Source organism: Phalacrocorax aristotelis, chromosome 3 (assembly GCF_949628215.1).
Source record: "Phalacrocorax aristotelis chromosome 3, bGulAri2.1, whole genome shotgun sequence".
NCBI lineage: Eukaryota > Metazoa > Chordata > Aves > Suliformes > Phalacrocoracidae > Phalacrocorax > Phalacrocorax aristotelis.
The window spans coordinates 3,808,218-3,827,232 of NC_134278.1; the positions used below are offsets into that span (position 1 = coordinate 3,808,218).

The following is a 19,015-nucleotide window of genomic DNA, read 5'->3' on the forward strand; positions in this document are numbered from 1 at the left end:
TCACTCTCAGTACTTAGTTTCTGTGTTTGAAGGTGCTCCTGAAGGCAAACCAACCCCCTCCTTTCACCTGGATTTCACATTTAAACATATATTTTTGAAACTTTACCTATTTTTTCTGAAGTCTGTTGTATTTCAGAGTGTTTTGCAGATTATAGTCTTTTTATTGTGCCTAATTTCTTTCTATAGTGGGGAACAGGGGAGATGGAACACCTTCCATGTAGAAAGGCAATTGTCTAACACTTTATTTCTAAAGTCTTGCCATCAGTGTTCTGCCATTAATTACCACAGAATATAGTCTAAGAGGACTTTCCCTTTCTCTCTGCTTCTTCATAGAGCTCCTGATTATTTTTTTCTAATAGTCAAAAGCCTTTCTGGCATTTTAACTCTGCTAAATGAATGTGCTCCTGAACCTCTGTATGAATTCCTTCTTGGAGGTAGAAGAATTTTCCATCTGTATGCTCATCACGATACAGTCTTATTCCCATGTATATAATCCTGCAGAATTCACCATTTTGCCATGCCCCCTGCAACAGGTGTTTAACTGAAAGGTTTTCTTTGGCAAAATATGCTGGTTGCTGGTCCTTCTTCTCACTAGGAGGGATCATCTGCAGCAGGATTCATCCTGCTCGAGGAGCTGAGCAATTGGTCACCCAATTCCCAAGAGAAGTTTCTTCACCGGATCTTGAATTAGTTCCTTGATTTAGTATCCTGATTTTTCCCAGCCAGACAGGCTCTGCGACATTCTCACCTTGCAGCCCAATATGGAGGATGTTTTGTCGTTACAAACATTACTTTTGGCACCGGTTGCAAACGGCTGACCCTGGGGCCAGGTGGAAGCCAGCCCCGACAGCTCCCCTCACCTCAGACCCTCCAGACTGGTGCACGTCCTGAGCTTCTCTTTGCAAACCTGACCTCAACCAGTGCCATGTTGTCATACCATAGCTCGGCTGCTGACGCTGACCTCATGTCTTGGGGCACCTCTTGCGTTTGAGCTTCCCCAGCATCCCCTCGGTGCCACCGAGGCCGGGGAGCCTCCGCCCGCAGCGCCCCGCTGAGCCCAGGCCTGCGGGATGGCCACCCCTCACCAGAAGCAATGCTCCGGTGCATGACATCACGCCTACGTGGCGTCGCTCTGACGTCATATCACCCCCCCGCCTCCCATTCGCCGATCTCCTCCTCGGGAGGCGGTGACGTCTGGGTTCAGCCCCGCCTCCCCCGCCGACCCGGGGTTTCTGGGGGTACGGCGGCGAGGAGAGGCGGCGGCGGGAGCTCGGCGGGGCCCGCGGGTGAGCGTGGGGCCGGGGGGCCGCGGGGCCGCCCCGCTCCGCGGCCCGTGACCGAATGAATGAGGGGCGGGCGCGGGGCGGGAGGGCGCTGCTCCGGCACGGCCGATCGCCTGAGGGGCGGCGGCGGGCGCCGCTTCCCGCCCTGCATCGCTTCACCGCCGGCGGGGGGCGGGCGGGCCCCGGGCCCGGCATCCCCCCGCCACCCCGCCGGTCATCCCGGGCTGGGGCTGGGGCCGGCGGCGGCAGCGGCGCTGCGGCCCTCACGCCCTTTCCTGGCCCTTCTGCATCTCACCAGAGACCCGGCGCGGGGTGACGGGCGCTCCTCGCACCCGTAACTCGCACCGGCCTCTTCCCCTCATCCCTGGAGGCCCGCTGCGAAGCACATCTTTCCCTCTCCGCTCCAAGAGCATCGCGCCACTCAGTAGCGGGTATAATCTAACTTCTTTTTTTTATTATTACCGGTCGCTGAGGTCAGATTTCCAGCTGCTCCCTCAGCGTGTCAGGCTGACGTCGTTTCTTGGCGAGGTTTGCCGGGGGTACGGCGTCATCCCGCCGTCGTGCGTCACCTCGGAAAAAGCCAGCCGCCGAGGTCTGTGAATGTTGTGTCAAGGTTATTTTAACTGAGGTCAGCCAACAGCTGCCTGCCAGAGGGAACAGCGCAAGCCCGGCCGCCCCTCGGCCCTGCCCTGGCGCATCCACCCTGCCGGGGGATGCAGGGAAGGACAACGCGGGGTCTCCGTACCCCAGTTCGCGGCCCTATGAACCAGAGGAAGCGCCAACAGGGGACGTGTGATGGCTTTGGTCTTTCCGTCTATCCGGGCTGCGTTAAGTGTTGGTTGAGCTGAGAGTTATCTTGTAGTTGTAGCTTGAGCGCTCCCAAACGCGATAGACTTCCCAGTCGGTGGCACTTGGGCACCAGGGAGCGAGGCTTTCCCGTGGGACAGGCAAGGTGGTGTCCGCTTCATTGTCAGGATGCCCAAGGTGGGCGGTATCTTTCCATTTGAGCACTTCTTCATACAGCTGGAAAAAGGAGAGGAGCTTTCCAGTGCACAAAACCCTTCCTCAGGTCTGAGGCAGAAAATACGAGTGCTTTGGAGACGAGCGTGAGTTGAGAACGGTAACTGGGAGTTTAGTGCCTTGCTGTGGACCGTATATCCGAGGATATTGGCTGTTTTGAAAGTACTGGTGGTTGGGAATCTGCGAGACCCCGTGCCCTGGAGAGTATCTTAACTTTCTGTGAAAGAAGCGAGTTTGGGACTTCCCTGGTCAGCTCTGTGGAGGAGCGTCCCGTGGCGTCTCAGCGGCTGTGCAGCCCCCAGAAATGCTGTGGGAGATTTGGGGTTCGGCTTTGACCTCTCTCTCCTCCCTCCCCATTTTCTTTGAAGCTTATTGTTGTGGGATTTTCCAGACCAAACCCATGAGTTTCTTATCTTATCACCATAAGGTTCTATTAATAACTAATATATAAGAAACTGCTAGCTTCTATAAACATGTTTTTGTCTTTTATATGAGTGACAGGTGCTTGCTGCTTATATAACACTTTGGAAACCTTGCAAAGGAACAGCAGCTGGCAGTTAACTTGCTAAAAGTCATTCTATGAACCTGTTTCTTTTTTCCCCCCTTCTCCCTTTCCCCCTGCTTTAATCTTCTTACAAAACTCCGAAATTTCCTGCTATCCAAGGGAGATTATTGCTTTACATTTGAACATGTGTTTGCTTCATACTAATTCGTTGCACTGCAACCGATTAGTTTTAAAACCCGTCCTTCAGAGATGACCCTAGGTTGTATGGGTCTGTTGGTTAAAGAGCTGGTTGCGTAGCTTCGGAGTCCTCTGCTTATCACGAAGTTACAGACGTTTCCCTGGCTGCAGCTGCTGTCACACGCGTGCCTTTTTTTTTTTTTTCTCTTTTTTTTTAAGCTGTGGGACAACTCCTACTTTCTGTCAGGTTGTGATTGGCTTTCAAAAGAGGCAGTGTCCTATAAATTGCCATCTCCGCTCTGCTTCTGCTCTATCACCAGCTGAGGGGCAGGTGAGTACAGAAGGCAAAAAATTCCAGTGCGTATTGCTTAATCCTTGAAATTAGCGTTGGTTGGTAATTTAAATTAGTGGGGTGGGGGAAATAACTTTCATGTTTCAGGATAAAGCTTCCTCATTTTTCTTCATCTAGGAAACAACAGGGTTAGTTTTCAGTGTCAGTTTGGGTCAGTGAGTAAAACCAGTGACTGAAAAAGCTAGTCAGAAGGTAGCATAGGGTAGGGGGAGTTCGAATATGTATTTGTATGTATTTTTTACTTCAGTTCCTAACGGTACAGAAATATTCCTCTTTCGGATAGGAGGAAGGAGAAACCTATCAAAAACTTAAGTTTTTTAAATCAGTTAAATGAATACTTTTTATGTTCAGAGCTGATAATCGCTTCTTGAAGTTATTTAAAACTGGGAGTTCTGTTCCAGCAGAATGGGCTTTTCTGTCCACGTTGCTCTTGCAAGGTAATCACTTTGCATTGGGGCTGCCTTCACCTCGTGGTTGGTTTGGGTAAGCGTTTTTAAGGGGTGCTATTAATTTCTTTATATATCTGTGCACTTGCTGGCAACTTTTAGAAATTAATAGCTAGTTACACCATTTTTTCCCTCTTCATGTTGCCCAGGCTGAACAGCCCCAGCTCTTTCAGTCTATCCCTGTAGGAGAGATGCTCCTCTCCCTTCATCATCTTTGTGGCCCGGCAGCAGTATAAGCTGAATTGTATTAATGGATGCTAAAGAATCAAGATAGGAGAAAGGTGTCATAACCTCTTAGACAGCAGTTATTTACCTCTGGGATTGAGTCCTCAGCAAACGGGGCTTCTTCCCTCTCAGTGCCCAAGGAATAGCTTGCTGGCTCTAGCTCTGTAGGTGGAGTTAGGTGTAGGCATCTAGGGTTGGTGTATAACAAGGAATTGCAAGAGGCTTGTGCAAAGCTGGAGAAGATTGCTTCTGGAGCACTGAGACAGGAGAGATCAGCTTTAACAGATCAAGCCTGTAATCAGGGAGACTGATCCCTCTGACGGGTTTGGGGCTGTGAGGTGTAGGGGAGGCTTGGCTAATTCATCAGGATACTGACTGTGTTTCTCAAGGCAATAAGCAAGTGAGCAAACAAGTCTAGGGGGGGAAGGATGCATCTCGGAATAAGCCTCTTTAATCAGTTTTAATATGCGAATGTGATTTTTAATAAAGCACTTTTTTGGGGAGATGCCCTATGAAGCACGTGGTGGGTAGTTTAGCAAGCCTGCTGTATTTAAATAGCAGGACTCCCTGAAGTATCTGGAAATTCTCAGCCTTGTGCATTTGCCATAAGTGAAAGGGAACACCCATGTTAATTACATGTTTGCTTTTCTGTGCATACTAGAATTGGTAGTGCTGGAATTCATCTGCATTTCTTGTGGCCTTCCTTCACCCTGACTCTTTTTTTTCATATGTGCAACAAGAACACATATGAGAAAGGAATTGACAGGGTAATCCCAAGCAAGCTAGTTTTAAATGTAAAATGGGAGTTTACTCATTCTGTCACTTCGGGAAAGAGAGTTAAAAGTTGTTTGAAGGCGGGTAAGGAAGAATTTAAGTGACTGCGTCTTTATAATTGTATTTGAAAGGAGTAAACTGGAACCTCGGAAAAGGCCATTTGTGGGTGCATGTGTGATTTATTTAGGGTGCGTTCTTCTCCATTTCCTTCCCCAATAGGAAAGATTCCCTATTCTCCCAATAGGGGAGAAAGAAAACCAAACTTGCACGTAGCTTGGGGTAACTTAGGGATATTTTTGTAGTGTGTTATTAAGAGTGACTCACGTCTTTTTGTCTGTTTTTATTTTTCTGTGAAGTAATGAGTCCTGGGTAAATACTGCTTCTCCTTTGTTCGCTTCCCGGATACTGTCCATCACGCGTTATTAAGTTTGAGCAAAGCAGTGCTCTGTTAAAGAGATTTACTGCTGCCTCTGTTGGCTTAGCTGAGTCTTGCTGATGCAATACTAACAAGGTTTGCTTATTCACGGCAGCCTACAGGACTTTCTCTCAAAAGTACCTTCAGCGAAGCTGTGTAATCATAGCAGCTGAACTGGTTGAATTCTGTACTTGTCTTGTGCTTGAAGTCATGGTTTATAGTGACCGTTTTAAAAGGGCTTAAATTTGAACCATATTCTCACTGTTCATTTCCCGGACTCTGTGCTGGGGCTGTAGGTATTTTCTCAAGCTCACTCTGGTGAATACATTACCCATATTCATGTTACTTCACAGGCTGCTTCTAGCAGACGTGGCTCTTGGTTGGCACAACAGCTACGGCTTGGATTGCATCAAACTTCTCTGAAACCCTTCACAGTTTTCTGAAGGAGCGTGTAAAATGTTTAATATGGTTGAGTCGTTTTTCACTAATCCTTTCTCTTGTTCTCACAGCATATTTGAAGGAGGAAGATGCCAATTGTCAAAAACGTGAGCAGAGCTGTCAGCCAGCTGCTACAGAGCTCTGGTTGTGGATGTGGGATTTCCATCGTGCCTGTTCGATGCATCGGAGTCTCACCCCGCCAGGTGGCCTCCGATGCTAGCTTTCACTCGGTTTCTTTTTCCGACACTGATCATCCTCGGGTGCTAATTACAGGTCAGCATTCCTGTCATAACTGTACTCCTGCCCCACCCTCGCAGTTGAGTCCCCCATTCCCCTCCTCCCTCCCTGGTGAGCAGAATACTGGAAATAAAAACACTCAGATATCCTGGAATTGTGGTGGTCTTTTCTGGTTGGTGATAGGATCAGAGACCCACGTTGTGAACTTTCCTACTATTTTTATTCCAGAGTCTACTAAAACCAGTTCATTGGGTTTCCCTTGAGGAAAAAGCTTTTTGGCCCACTGAGAAAAACAGCACTTGTTCCTGAAGCAATAAATGTGATTATAGAACTCCGCATTTTTTCGTATCACTTTTTCTCTGACTTTTGTCTCTTGTGCATTGCCTTTTAGGTGGTCTTGGCCAGCTTGGAGTAGGACTTGCTAAGCTTCTGAGGTATGTCATGATTCTCTGACTTGCTGAGTGAATTCAAGCTTTAGCCATCACTTCTAGAAGGAATGATTTTCTGGAAAGTGGTTTTTCAAAGAATGCTAGTGACAACTGCAGATTCTTTTTTGCCTCTTAGTTTTGTAAATGACTTTATATTTTTACTGTCTTTTTATTTTTTCACTGCTGTGTTTGGTTTAGGCTCGCTGACGTACTTTCTGTGTGTACGTTGGTCATGATTCCCAAAATAACATAATTTTGTCTAAAAGACTAGCTGCTGAGTTCAGTCTGCTTCCAGTTAAATGGAATTATTCACAGCCTGAATCCTCAGAGGGTGGTCAGTTTTCCTTTTCTCTTTTTTTTGGTCTAGCCAAATAAGGCTGGATTTGAGTGCTCAACAGAGAGACAAAGGCTGTGATTTTATGCAGGTACTACAGGAGAGAAAAAAGTACAAACATCTACTTGAAAAAATAAGTAGTCCTTTGCTAACTGCCCCGCTGCTGGGCTTTGCAACTCCAGACTTCTATCTTTCTGAGAATTTCAGTTAAGTAACTTCAGGAATAACGTGCTTTATTTGTGCAAACAAAAACAAAGATTAGGATACAAGACCTTGAAGTTTTTTGCGATTTGGTGAGAGATGAACTGATGCAGCAAAAGGAGTAAATTGAAAATACATTTCTTCTGTCTCTTTCTTTTCCCCTGCCTCACTTACAGTGTTACCTTATTTTTTTCCGTGGTATCTTTTCAAAAAATGTAAAGCACTGTGAGAGCTCTCCCTGGTCCATGTCATCGTCCATATCCACACCTGCTCAGCTCCAGAGTATCGTTTGCCCATAGACAGTGTTTTGTTGCAGAGGATTTGGGCTATGACCAAAAGCGAGCACGCTCACTGCATCCGACGCTGTGATACAGTTCGAATGTTTTCTACCATTTCTGTCATATATTTAAAAAATCATCCAGCTAATGGAAGGCTGGAATGCACTCCAATGCCGTCAGACTTGCTCACTGCGACAGCCTTGTGCTGATTAGGAAGGCATGAGGCAGAGATTACGCAGTTGTATGTACTTTGCTGGTATAAAGATAGCTGCAGTTACAGCAAGCCCAGTGACTTTTTGTTGTCCGCAGGGGAGTAGATTATCTCTGGGTACGATTTTCAGAAAGAAGAGGGGAGGAAGGTCTTTCTTCTCGATGTATTTTCACTTTCTAAAAGATTTCTCTGTCCTTATGCAGTCTTTCACTGCTACTGAGGTAGTTTTCTATTTTTCTAAGATGCTGTATTAACATTTAAGGGACTAGTGGGTTTTTTTTGACGTGCAATAGCTGATTTCATTGCGGGAATTACTGTGCTGCTGATATATCTTCCGATAAACAAAATAGCAGCATAGCAACTGACAGGTTATCTTGAAGACCGTGGACTCACTGTACTCTGTGGGTATTTTTATACAGGAAACACTTTGGAAAGAACAATGTGATCTTGTCTGACATTAGAAAGCCTGCGGATAATGTTTTCTATAGTGGTAAGTGACTGAGGGAGCAAATGGAGAAAATCTTGTCTTTACCTCTGCTCTTGATAGACTAATTGCCAAAGTCTAAATGATACGTGAATTAAGCTGAGCAAGTCGCTCTTCAAAATTTCTGGATAATGCCTTACTGCTTTGAAATCTTGCCATGACATTGATTTGCTCTGTTAGTTATTCCCTTTTCTGAATATTTTTCTTTGCATTTTTTCACTGTTTCTTTGCCACTTGGTTGACCCGAATACCTACTTGAGTCAAGTTGAGCTTGGCCGTTGTGCTCGTGCTGTAAAAACAGATGCATTTATTCTTTTGGAGGGAAGAGGTTGGAATTTGTGCTTTGTTTTTCCATGCTCAGACAATTTTAATGATAAGACGGATGTAGAGTCGGTTTTCCGGATTCTTATATTTTCATTAGAAACTTGCGTAAGTTTCTCTTCATCTTTAACATTTAATGATGTATTTAGGTGTTTGAATAGTGTACGCTAGGTGCTCCCTGTTTTCATGCATTGACTGGATAAAACAGGGGTTCTTTCATCAGTCCTTTGTTGAGGTAAAGGTAGCAGTTTCCCTTCATTTCTCCTGTGTATTTACTAATTTATTGGCCACTGCTGTTAGGAGGTGTGCATTCTGCTGTGCAGTCAAGTCCTCAATAGAGACATGGTCGAGAAGCAGCAATTCTGAGTGTTATCTAGAACTTTTCTTGACCTCCATTCTTGGCATTCAGTTTCCTACTGGTCCCATTTCTTCTAGGTCCTTTTATCTACGCAGATATCTTGGACTACAAGAATTTACGTGAGATAGTGGTGAATAATCGGATAACTTGGCTCTTCCACTACAGCGCTTTGCTCAGTGCTGTTGGAGAAGCAAACGTCCCTTTGGCCAGAGCGGTAAATATTACCGGTATGTGACAAGGGTTTCAAGTTCATGACTTCTGCAGAGGCTTGAGAAAGTGCAGTGTATGTTCTGATAAATCCCTTTGTTTGTTCCAGGTTTGCACAATGTTCTGGATATTGCAGCTGAGCATAATTTGAGACTCTTTGTTCCAAGCACTATTGGAGCCTTTGGACCCACGTCTCCTCGAGATCCAACTCCTGATCTCTGCATTCAGAGGCCAAGGACAATCTATGGAGTCTCCAAGGTTCACGCTGAGCTCATGGGAGAAGTGAGAATTTTTAATTTTTATTTATTTCATGAAAGTTCTGTGAGATCTTTGTTGCTTTTGGAAGATTCCTCACTGTGGTGGTTATTTTTTCCCCCCATTTTTTCCTTCCTTCAGGCTTTACTACCCAATAGTAGTCTGAGGCAGCTCTTAAGGACAAATACCTTCTGAGTTTTGTTGGAAAAAGTACAAAAATTGGAAGCTGGCAAACATCTGACTTTCGATATCGCTTCTTTCCCTGGCTCTTTTGTCCATGAGGTCAAACGAGGCCTCTCTGCCCCCTCGGCCAATATGAACAGCATTGCATAAGTGACAGTGTACAAAGCCTTGCAAAAGCGTGCTAGACAGCGACGGCTTTTGCTCAGCTACCTGGCGGGGAATGGAGGCTGTTCAGTAGGTCTTTTTCTTTCATCCCTGTCATGGGACGGTCACAGAACGAAGGTTCATCTTGCGGCAGGTTTGTCCTGTGAAATCAATATGTCGTGTGGCCTTGAGGTGTAAAGCTCCGTTTCTCTCCTCCTCCCATAGTACTACCATTACCGGTACGGCCTAGACTTCCGCTGCCTGAGGTATCCAGGAATTATATCTGCTGACTCTCAGCCTGGCGGAGGAACAACTGGTAAGTGGCTTGTGCGTAGTTCGCAGCAGTGCAGGCAAGAACAGCAAAAACATAAGCCAATATGGTCATTTTTAATGTGTTTGTAGAAATGTAATCTGTGGCAGTACAGAGCATCAGTGTAGGGATGCTCTTTCGACAGCGTTACAGTACTTTTGTCCGTTCCAGCCTAGGGCATAATTTCGTAGCCTTTACGTTTAAACAGTATCTGAGAGATTTTGAGTTAATTACGCTCACTGAGACCATTTCCTTTAAAAATATTTTACATTCCGCTGCCTTGGTGCAATGTGCAAATGCTCAAATAGCATCGGGATAGTTCGGAATGACTTTCACAATGTAAATTGTCCACAGTTCTGCTGCTAGACTTGGGGGTGGCCTGAGGATTGTTGACTGTCATGAAGTGAACAACAGGTTGAAGCGGATGAGTACACGCATCCATTGTTCTTCTCTACAGATTATGCTGTCCAGATTTTCCACGATGCCATGAAGACCGGCAAATTTCAGTGCAACCTAAAGCCGGACACTCGTCTCCCTATGATGTATATTGATGACTGTCTGAGAGCGACTCTGGAGGTCATGGAGGCCCCCGCAGAGGCACTGAGCATGAGGACATACAACATCAGTGCCATGAGCTTCACTCCTGAAGAGCTGGCGCAAGAGGTGCAGAAGCATGTTCCTGAGCTCCAGGTGACCTACAATGTGGATGAAGTCAGGCAGGCCATAGGTTAGTATCAGCTTCTTTGGCAGCGGGTAAGAAAAAACAATAGGTGGCTCTACGTTAAGGGCAAAACAAAGTTTTTCTTTTTAGGCACTTGCAAATTGCTCCAGTTCAAGTCTAACAGTTTGAAATTCAGCTTTAATAGTTCAAATGGCCAGTGAGGATACATCTTAAAGTTTGAAAAAATTTTTCTTAAACCTTATGCTCTGTGTTCCTTTTTCTTTTCACTGCAGCTGACAGCTGGCCGATGAACTTTGATGACAGGAACGCCCGGAGGGATTGGGGTTGGAAACATGATTATGATCTCCCTGAGCTGGTGACTACAATGTTCAGCTTCCTTGGGTCTGACTCCAGGATTGCTCAAGCTAACTGAAATACTTTGTAAGATATTTCCAGATTTCCACAAAGGACCAGGAAGAAATGGCTGAAATTAGTTTATAATTTTCTGAGTCTTAGAGCATGTTGTTTATTATTATTTTTGTAAGTAGCAATAGAGTTGGGCAGGAACATATTGTAGCAGGAGTGTACTATTAGGTAAACAACATCACGTTTGGCACTGTTTCCAAGCACAGCACCAATGACAAAGGTGGAATTCTTGAACTTTCACACTTAATCAGCTAGAAAAACAAAAAAAAGCAAGGACTTACTCCTGGCTGATGACTCGCCGATTGTTCCGGCTGCCTGCCTCTGCTGTGGCGAACAACCTGGGGCAATATGTCAAACCTGGTGTTTCAGGCATATCCTCGCAAAGTTAACGATAGGGTTTCCATTTTCCTGGTGGAGGATGTTAGATCATAGTAAAATATGATCCTTTCTGTTCTTTGCTTGCAAAAGAGACATCGGAAGAGCTACTTCATGTTTCCAAATTGTAGGGGTCGTTGCAATTCCAGTTTGAAGTCAAACTTTGGTTGATCGTTCCTATACATATATATATATATATAGAGAGAGAGAGAGAGTGCTGTATAAACATACACTTTTCTATACATAGGGCATACAAAGTAGCATTATTCTTGTAATGCTTGTAAATGTGAAGGGGAATAGGACTTGAATTCTCATTAAGCTTTCAAAAAATAGGGTTTACAAGCTAATCTTTGTCCTGTTCTTTGAAAGCGCTGCCTTCATTTTAACCTTGGAGGTAGATCAGAAATCCGAATTGCTGTTACGTATATGTGAATCTGGGGCGTATTTCAAGAAGGTAATGCCCGGGTATGGGTTTATGGGTAATTAGCACTACTTTTGGTCATCCCAGTTGTTTGCCGTGCTAGCACGATGACGTACTGCCTGGAGCAAGTTTTAAGGGCGGGCTGATGATGGAGCCTTACGGTAGAGTCAAGTCAGCCTCTGAAATCTGTTCACATTCACTATGTTTTCCGCGTGCACTGTAAGTGTATTTGTAGATGCTATTTATGTGTAACTGTCACACGCTTTTATTCTTTAGAGAGGGATCCAGAAGCTGAAACCATCTTCTAGCTACAGTTAAGGGCCGTTCTGCTCATTGATTTCCATGCAGAGGTGATTCTGGGATTAACAAGGGACCCTTAGCAGGTGCATGCAAGGAAGATCTGTCTAGCTGAAAGCTACTTAGGAGACTTTGAGGAATTACAAACTGTGGAAAGAGAGAGAGAGACAGGAAAGCCATTTTGGGTCAAATACTGGTTTCCATGGATGTGAATCTGTGCCATGGGCTACTATAGCTATGGCATGCCTTGGGAAGCATATACATCTTTTGTTTTCAGAATGACTGGAAATTCCCTATATGAAGCTCTCCCTCTTCTGTCTTGTATACTCCAATAGTGTGTGTAGGGAAACACAGTCAAGTATCTATTTTTTTTTTTTGCCTACAACCTGTTTGCCGTGTTTTCTGTGACGATGCTGTGGCAGTTGTGAGTCCGTCGCGCTCTCTGTAACCCTGCGGTGATTCCTCAGTAAGTGGATAACCGACATGACCAGATTTCTGTCTCTTTGCAAAGGAAACTACATGGTGCAGGGAATATGTTTTTCTCATGAAAGGAACCTTCAAATGGAAGATTCTGTGGTGAAACCCAGTTATTTTAAGCGTTAAACTTGTATCTCTTGACTTTGTATGTATCTTACTTTGGCAAAGTACGCGCTTCCCAGGTATTTAAGCTCAGAAACCTCTAAGGTTGTGGCCTGTTATTGAAACTTTTTTTTTATACTGTTTACGTTTCTGAAAATACAAGTTTTTAAACTTTGGCCGCTGTTGTAACTATCACATTGTTCAAGTGTAATATTTGGCCCAATGGGCCAGCAAAGTTGGCCCTCCGTTCATACCCTCCAAGGAAAGACTGGCTCAGGTTTTGTCCTCAGCCCTGCCAAAACAGGGTTATCTCCTAGTGAACTGTCGCGCTGAGCCGTCAGGTGAAGGGCTTTAATATGAGCTGAAGTGTCTCGTCCGTTCCAGTCTTTCATACATCAGACCCTGGGAACTCCTCGTTGCCTCCGTTCCATGAGATGTCTAAAATAAAGACGTGTTGACGGGTCTCACTCCATTTCTTTACATCAGTCAGAGCGATGGGGTCTGCTCCCCTCACCCTTGTTCAAGGCTGCAACTAACACTGTCGAGAGTGAAGAGCAAGAATGTTCTCTTTCCTGAAACGCGCTGTCCTTGCTTGTGGCATTGCATGAAAGCTTTGCGTAAGGTGTTGCAACGAAGGTGAAATTCAAACCTACGGCTTTTTGAACAGAAGTTTCTCCTTTCTTTTTTTTTTTTTTTCCCCCCTCCTCTTTTTTGCAAAATCTGAAATAAACCATATGGCAACAGAGAGTTGTTTGGAGGTAACAAGGTGGTGACAGTCAGGGAACGTGATTAGAGATGTCTACAGGGTCTGAGTCCTGTTTGAAGTTCTGGTTTGTGACCTGTGACCAATGACACGTATTTTTTCCCTATCTTGCCCGTTAACTTCTGTTGTAACTATGTTACAGTATTTTCGGTATTATACATTTTGTACCACATCAGATTGATTTAACTTTTGCTACCAGTTTGAAGTTTGACTTCTGGGCAGAGACTTCTCTCGAGACATTTGAGCATCGTAGCTGTTAAATTACCTTTTCAGGAAAAAAAAAAAGAAAAGTTAAGACTATTTTTTCAACTATTGCAAGTTGTGGATAATGCCTCCTTTAATAAAATCCTATGCAGATGTATCCTTGTTTTGTCATCTTTGTTTAGAGCACGCAAGAGCAGTGGTGAAGGATGCTGGTTAGTGCTGAAAGATGCGGACAGCCCCGGGTGCCCAGTCCGTGCAGTGACTCTCAGCCATTTGTATGTTCAACTCTCTGCTGACGGTTCCAGTCGCTCCGTACAGCGCCGTTACCCTTCAGTGAGCCACGAGGCAGGTGTCCGGGCTGCGCTTGTAGGCGGCGGCTCTCCAGCAAGTGCTGGCTTTCAAGTATTCCTCTGTCACTTCTGGATTTCTCAGCCCTTTCTGGTGTTGAGAAGCCAGTTGGTCTGTTCTTCAGTTATGTTTTCTGTCTCTCTACATCTGTGCAGCTTTGAAAGGGCAAGAAAAGAGCAATGGTGTTCTGAGGGAGGAGCTTTAAAACACGCACCCCAAGAATTTAAGAGTGTGGGGTTCTCATTTCTGTGTCTGTGCAGGTCTTGACTCCAGCTGTTGCACAAACCAATAATGTTGGTCATTGGGAGAAGGTTGTGCAGACTCCTAATAATTCACCATGGGCCCACCCTGCCTTGTTAACCGATGAACAATCACTCCCTCCAGGTTAAACAAAGCCTTTCCCTCCTCCTACACCTCAACTTTCTAATGATGGGAACTTCTTGGGGAGGAAGCGTTCCACTTGACCACGATTTAATGACAAACACAGGCATTATGTTTCTTGCAGAACAGGTGAGGGTGTTACAGCACCGTGCTCTTCCCAGCTACTTCACTTTGATTAACTGGTTTGACTCTTGTTTACACACCTCAGTCTGGCTTCTATAAGTGCTATAGGTGATGGTGCTTCATCCAAAGCTGCTGTAGCTGAGGAGAGGATCGTCATTACCCTTCAGGCCCTGCGAAAACAACTCTTCTGTTTTTCTCCTTTTCCCTCCACTCTGTTCTACAAAGACTTAAGAATCATCGAATCATTAAGGTTGGAAAAGACCTCCAGGATCACCAAGTCCAACCCCCAACCCAACACCCCCAGGCCTCCTAAACCATGGCCCCAAGTGCCACTTATACACGTCTTTTAAATACCTCCAGGGACGGTGACTCCCCCACCTCTCTGGGCAGCCTGTGCCAGGGCCTGACCCCTCTGGCAGGGAAGGCATTTTCCCTCATCTCCAACCTAAACCTGCCCTGATGCAGCCTGGGGCCGGTTCCTCCCGTCCTGGAGGAAGGAGTATTTGACCCTGTAATCATATTCATGCAGCAAAACCAAAAGCCTCCTAACCTTCTTGCTTTTAATTCTCAGATTGACTTCTCCTTGCTGGCTTACCCTTGGAGTCAGCAATTGGCTTCATTGTCCTCACTTTGCTGTTCCCATGTAAGAGGGAATGCAGAGAGCTGAAGCAATGCTGACACCATGGTTGTCAGTAGGCAAACGCTAAGAAAGCTTTAAAGGAAGGAGCTCTGCTCCTTCTCAAGGTATGAGTGCTGATGGAGCGTGCTTGTTCAGCCTCCCCCAGGTTTTGAAGTCGGTACTGAACTGTGCCTCTGTGGCGATGCGCTATTAATACCCAGGCTTCTGAATTTGAAACAGGACCCGGGGAAAGGGGCTTTCTGTCATGCTGAAAGTCACCGCCCAAGCCTGGGACAGAAATGCGAATCCTGCCTTCGTCTGGGTCCTGTTGCAGTGATTAGTTCCTAAGGTGTTCAACTTCCTTCCTTTGTTTCAGCCCATACAGATGCAGCTTCTTTCCACTCTTGGCTGCTTATAATCATAGAATCACAGAACCATTAAGGCTGGAAAAGACCTCTAGGATCATCGAGTCCAACCATCAACTCAACACCCCCAGGCCTCCTAAACCATGCCCTGAAGTGCCACGGCTGCACATCTTTTAAATACCCCTGGGGATGGTGACTCCCCCACCTCTCTGGGCTGCTTCGTCAGCGAGAGGTGCAGAAGAGGAGGAAGTTTCTTCCCTCAGCGAAACAGCGTGAGGGCTGTGGGTGAGTAACCTCTGTGCTTTTGGGAAGCCCCCCCTTCTGCTCCTCAGGAGGCAGTCAGGCTTTAACATACCCTTCGTCGCAGGCTCTGCGTGCCGCCAGGGAAGGGAAGTCAAGCCCCGGGGAGGTGGAGAGAGGAGATCACCAGCCAGAGGACAGGAGGGTAGCTCCGGGGGCTGGGATGCCCGCCTTGCCACCCCCACTCATGCCACCCCATGTTTCGGGCAGGGTTGGGGGCTTTCCTGTTCCCCTTGGGGCAGGCTGTTTCTATTTTAGAGGAACAGTAGCTGGCATTGAGAGACCTTTGCCCTTCTCCGGGCAGCGTGGGCCAGACAAGTGCTCTTCAGGCTATTTTTGGATTCATACCGTAACTGTATGAGATTCCAAATGCACCGCAGAGCTGAGCGCCCGTGGCACGCTGGGGCTGACGGGGGTGCAGGGGGTGTGGAGGGGTGGGCTCGCACACACCAGCTGGGTAGTGTGTCACAAGAAGGATCCTGTTCCTGCCCTTCCTGGGCACTTCATTTATGTCACGCGGGGGTGGCTGTGATGGTGACCACCTCTTCGAGCCAGGGCCAGCTTCTGGAATAAACCTGGGTGTTTAAAGATGACAGTAACTCCGTACAGCAGCTAAGAGAGTTGGCGCACACGGCTGGCTTTTGCCAGCGGAGAGAGGATTCAGAGGGCATTTATGCTTCAGCAGCGTTGTTGTGGAACACGAATCTGGAGTGGGCATTGCTCAGCCAGAAAAGTAATTTGTTTCCTGCACCTGATACTGCAATTGGGAACCGTTTAGGATGTTTTCATTCCAGCTGGCAGTGACTACCTGTGCATTTCTGAGGACTCAAGTGAACAGCCTGGTAAAACTGAGATCCAATTCAGTGCTGAAATGGTTGTCTAGTACAACCAGCATCCATCCTGGCCCAGGGGTTGCTTCTATGCATTTAATACCTTCCAGTAGATGTATTTTCTGCAGTGCTTGTGCAGTATCCCTGAGGAGAAAACTGAAGCTCCCGAGACGCTGCAATGCACAGGTTAGTGTTCAGCTTTGAGAGGATTTAATCTTCTTGCCAAAACCTGTAAGTGGCTGAGTGTCATCTACACACCAGGCTGCCCTTCCCCCGTCTCTCAGATGGGTCTCCACAGCAGAAGAGATCTAAAGATCTAAAGCAGGATGATATTTCTTCTGACCTCAGGTAGAGCTCTGATGTCCTGTGAAGCAAAGTCCTACAAACCATTCAGTATTTCCATTCTGGTTCCCTCTCCCTCTGGGCACCCTGTAAAGCGCGGTCCCACCTCGTTTATCTCTCGTCCTTCCAATGAAGGTGTGAGATTCTCCAGCCACTCTGAGGGCGCACCGAGATCTTCCTAGGAGCTGCTGCAGGCGCTCACTGCTAAATGCTTTCTGAACTGAAAGTGCCAACTTCAAAAAAAAAAAAAAAAAAGGGAAAGTGCTGGTTTCAGTGACATTTCATTTGGAAAATATACAGATTTCCTATAAATGACTTTTTTTTGCATGAAGTCAGAAACTTCCTATATAGGTTTTACTAGAACAGGCTGTTCAGTTCTATTTTTCCAGAGAAACCTTTTATCTTCAAATGTGTTTCACTTCAGAGGATTTCAGACAGTGAGAAACTCCATTCCTTTCCTGACCCAGGAGGCATTTCCCCAGCACAGAAATTCTAAATTCTCTAGCTGACATGTCTTCTCAGGCTGCTTGGGCAGACCTCATCTGAGCACCAGGAGAAGCAGAAACCCCTTACAGATGTCAAGGCTTGAAGGTCTTCTTGTTTCTTTGTATTGTTGTGGTCACTTTAGACTTTAAATACAGAGCCATCCCCACGCCACTGTGCAGACGCAGGCTGGAAAGATGGTTCTGGCCCTAGAGTTTTAGTCTTAGTGTATGACGAGGGGTGGATACAGACAGATGGAAGAGTAAAGAAAAATGGGCTTGGAGTCGTGGTTGGAGGCAGATAGGCCTGGATGGTTTGAAGTCAAGTCTCTACATCTCCACAGCTCTTCCAAAGGTTTATGTAAAGCTGAATGGAAAACAGCTGCAGGAGGGGTTATTTCTTAGCACAGACGTAACCTCAGGTTTCTCAGCCAATCTTTCCCAGAGGAGCGAATGAGACCCTTTACGTGAGTTCGCTCCCACATTGTGCACCGTTTGTGGATGTCCTTCAATCCATGGCTTTGATTGACACCATCTGCCACTGTCCTGAGGGGGAAAGCAGCTGAGGGTCCAACAGCGAGGAAAATAGCCTTGGGGCAGGAAGGGGATTTGGGGCGGGGGGGGGATGGACAGCACTGTTTTACCCACGTTACAGCTGATGCCTGGTCTCATTGCCCCTGCCAACCCCATCCCTGGGAATAGGTCAGGGATTAGCCCAGGGCGAGAACCAATACCCAGCAGGCAATTTTGATGCAGTGACCCTCTTTTGGAGTGCAAAGAACTCCAGTGTATGGCTACAGCCGGACTGTGCCAGCCAGAGAGGGCCCGCTCAGGTTTGTGATGTGGTCTGTCGTGCGGGTGTCTCGCACGAGACAGGAGAAAGGGCATTTGGCACAGCAGTGTGGGCCGGGATGTGTCCCTCCTTGGGGCCTCACACCAGCAGGCTTGGCCATCTCCAGCCTACTCTTTCCACCAAGGTGCTGGGACTCAGCCATCCAGCCACGGTGGGGAAGGGACATGAGAAGCCTCTTAAATACCTTCCCCTGACCAAAATGTACGTCCCCTGGCCCTCTTAAGCTCACAGATGTGTCACCTACCTTGCTGCTGGTTGCTCAGCATGTCCCTGCCTTTGTTGCTGGTCCTGTGAGCCTCTGCAGCTCACTCCTTGTCCAGGGGAAAGGACTGGAACCATGCTCCTGACAGGATAAACGCATCCCCATGAATTTCCCTCCTCCACTGGGGTCACAGCATGTTGCTGGATGGGTGGGATGACCTTTAGACCAATCCTCAACAGAGGAGGTTCTTGGCAGAGGCCATCAGAGTGCAGCTCCAAGGACACCAGCAATCCGATCATTTTTTGGCAAGAAAGAGCATTGCTGCAAGGATGATCCCTCCTTACCTGTCTGGTGCAATAGGTCCTTAATCTCTTCAGTCCTTCCGTAGTGCCAGGGTAAAGACCCATCAGTGGCAGAGCTGTTGCGAAAGCAACGTGTCAAAGGAAACAAAGTCCAGAGTTCGTCCTCTGACCATCTGCTTCCCCTTTACCCAGCGCTGCTGGTTCTTTGATTCTGAAACCCAAGATTCATGAGATTTGGTGCAGTTTTTTAAAGCCTTGCCTCCTGGAGTCTTGGGATTCTGAGAGACCCTCATATGAGGTTTAGAAACAGTCCCTACCTTTCTAGCCCTATAATTTGAAGGAAAAAAATAATCTTCTTAAAATTAGTATGAACTGTATGAGCTTAAAAATCTGTAATTAGTTTTAAAAAGTACAGAGTTTTAATATTTTATAATTATTGTATTTATAATCATTGTTTATATTTTAATTATCTCACTTTCAATTCAGTGGACTCACAGTTTTTCACTACATGGCCACAGCAAAATCCATACATTCCTTTGGTAAATACAGGAATCAC

General features: G+C 46.4%; 1 protein-coding gene and 1 long non-coding RNA gene across 4 annotated transcripts; one reads left to right on the forward strand and one right to left on the reverse strand.

Annotated features, from left to right (window-relative positions):
* Positions 1-1,194: 1,194 nt before the first annotated feature.
* Positions 1,195-13,469, forward strand: LOC142054244 (L-threonine 3-dehydrogenase, mitochondrial-like). Of its 3 annotated transcripts, XM_075086546.1 has the most exons (10): positions 1,223-1,286; positions 3,205-3,316; positions 5,707-5,908; positions 6,264-6,306; positions 7,744-7,814; positions 8,565-8,714; positions 8,804-8,976; positions 9,502-9,592; positions 10,044-10,313; positions 10,541-13,469. In XM_075086546.1, the coding sequence occupies exons 3-10, from the start codon at positions 5,725-5,727 to the stop codon at positions 10,678-10,680; spliced, it is 1,122 nt and encodes a 373-aa protein (XP_074942647.1). In that variant the 5' UTR covers positions 1,223-1,286; positions 3,205-3,316; positions 5,707-5,724; the 3' UTR covers positions 10,681-13,469. The 3 variants fall into 3 exon arrangements, with proteins under 3 accessions (XP_074942646.1, XP_074942647.1, XP_074942648.1); XM_075086545.1 differs by lacking the exon at positions 3,205-3,316 and having other exon boundaries at positions 1,195-1,286; XM_075086547.1 differs by lacking the exon at positions 1,223-1,286 and having other exon boundaries at positions 3,297-3,342.
* On the reverse strand, positions 10,128-18,498 carry LOC142054245 (uncharacterized). Its single transcript, XR_012659465.1, has 2 exons — positions 18,200-18,498; positions 10,128-16,853 (listed from the first exon to the last, which is right to left on the reverse strand). It is a non-coding gene; the product is annotated as an uncharacterized LOC142054245 (long non-coding RNA).
* Between the last annotated feature and the right edge of the window lie 517 nt (positions 18,499-19,015).

What these genes read in the sequence shown, in the direction of transcription:
- LOC142054244 (XM_075086545.1), top strand. Translation starts at nt 5,725, where the DNA reads ATGCCAATTGTCAAAAACGTGAGCAGAGCTGTCAGCCAGCTGCTACAG. An exon ending in TCCTCGGGTGCTAATTACAG is followed by an intron (nt 5,909 to 6,263) that starts GTCAGCATTCCT and finishes ATTGCCTTTTAG; the next exon opens with GTGGTCTTGGCCAGCTTGGA. An exon ending in GGATAATGTTTTCTATAGTG is followed by an intron (nt 7,815 to 8,564) that starts GTAAGTGACTGA and finishes CATTTCTTCTAG; the next exon opens with GTCCTTTTATCTACGCAGAT.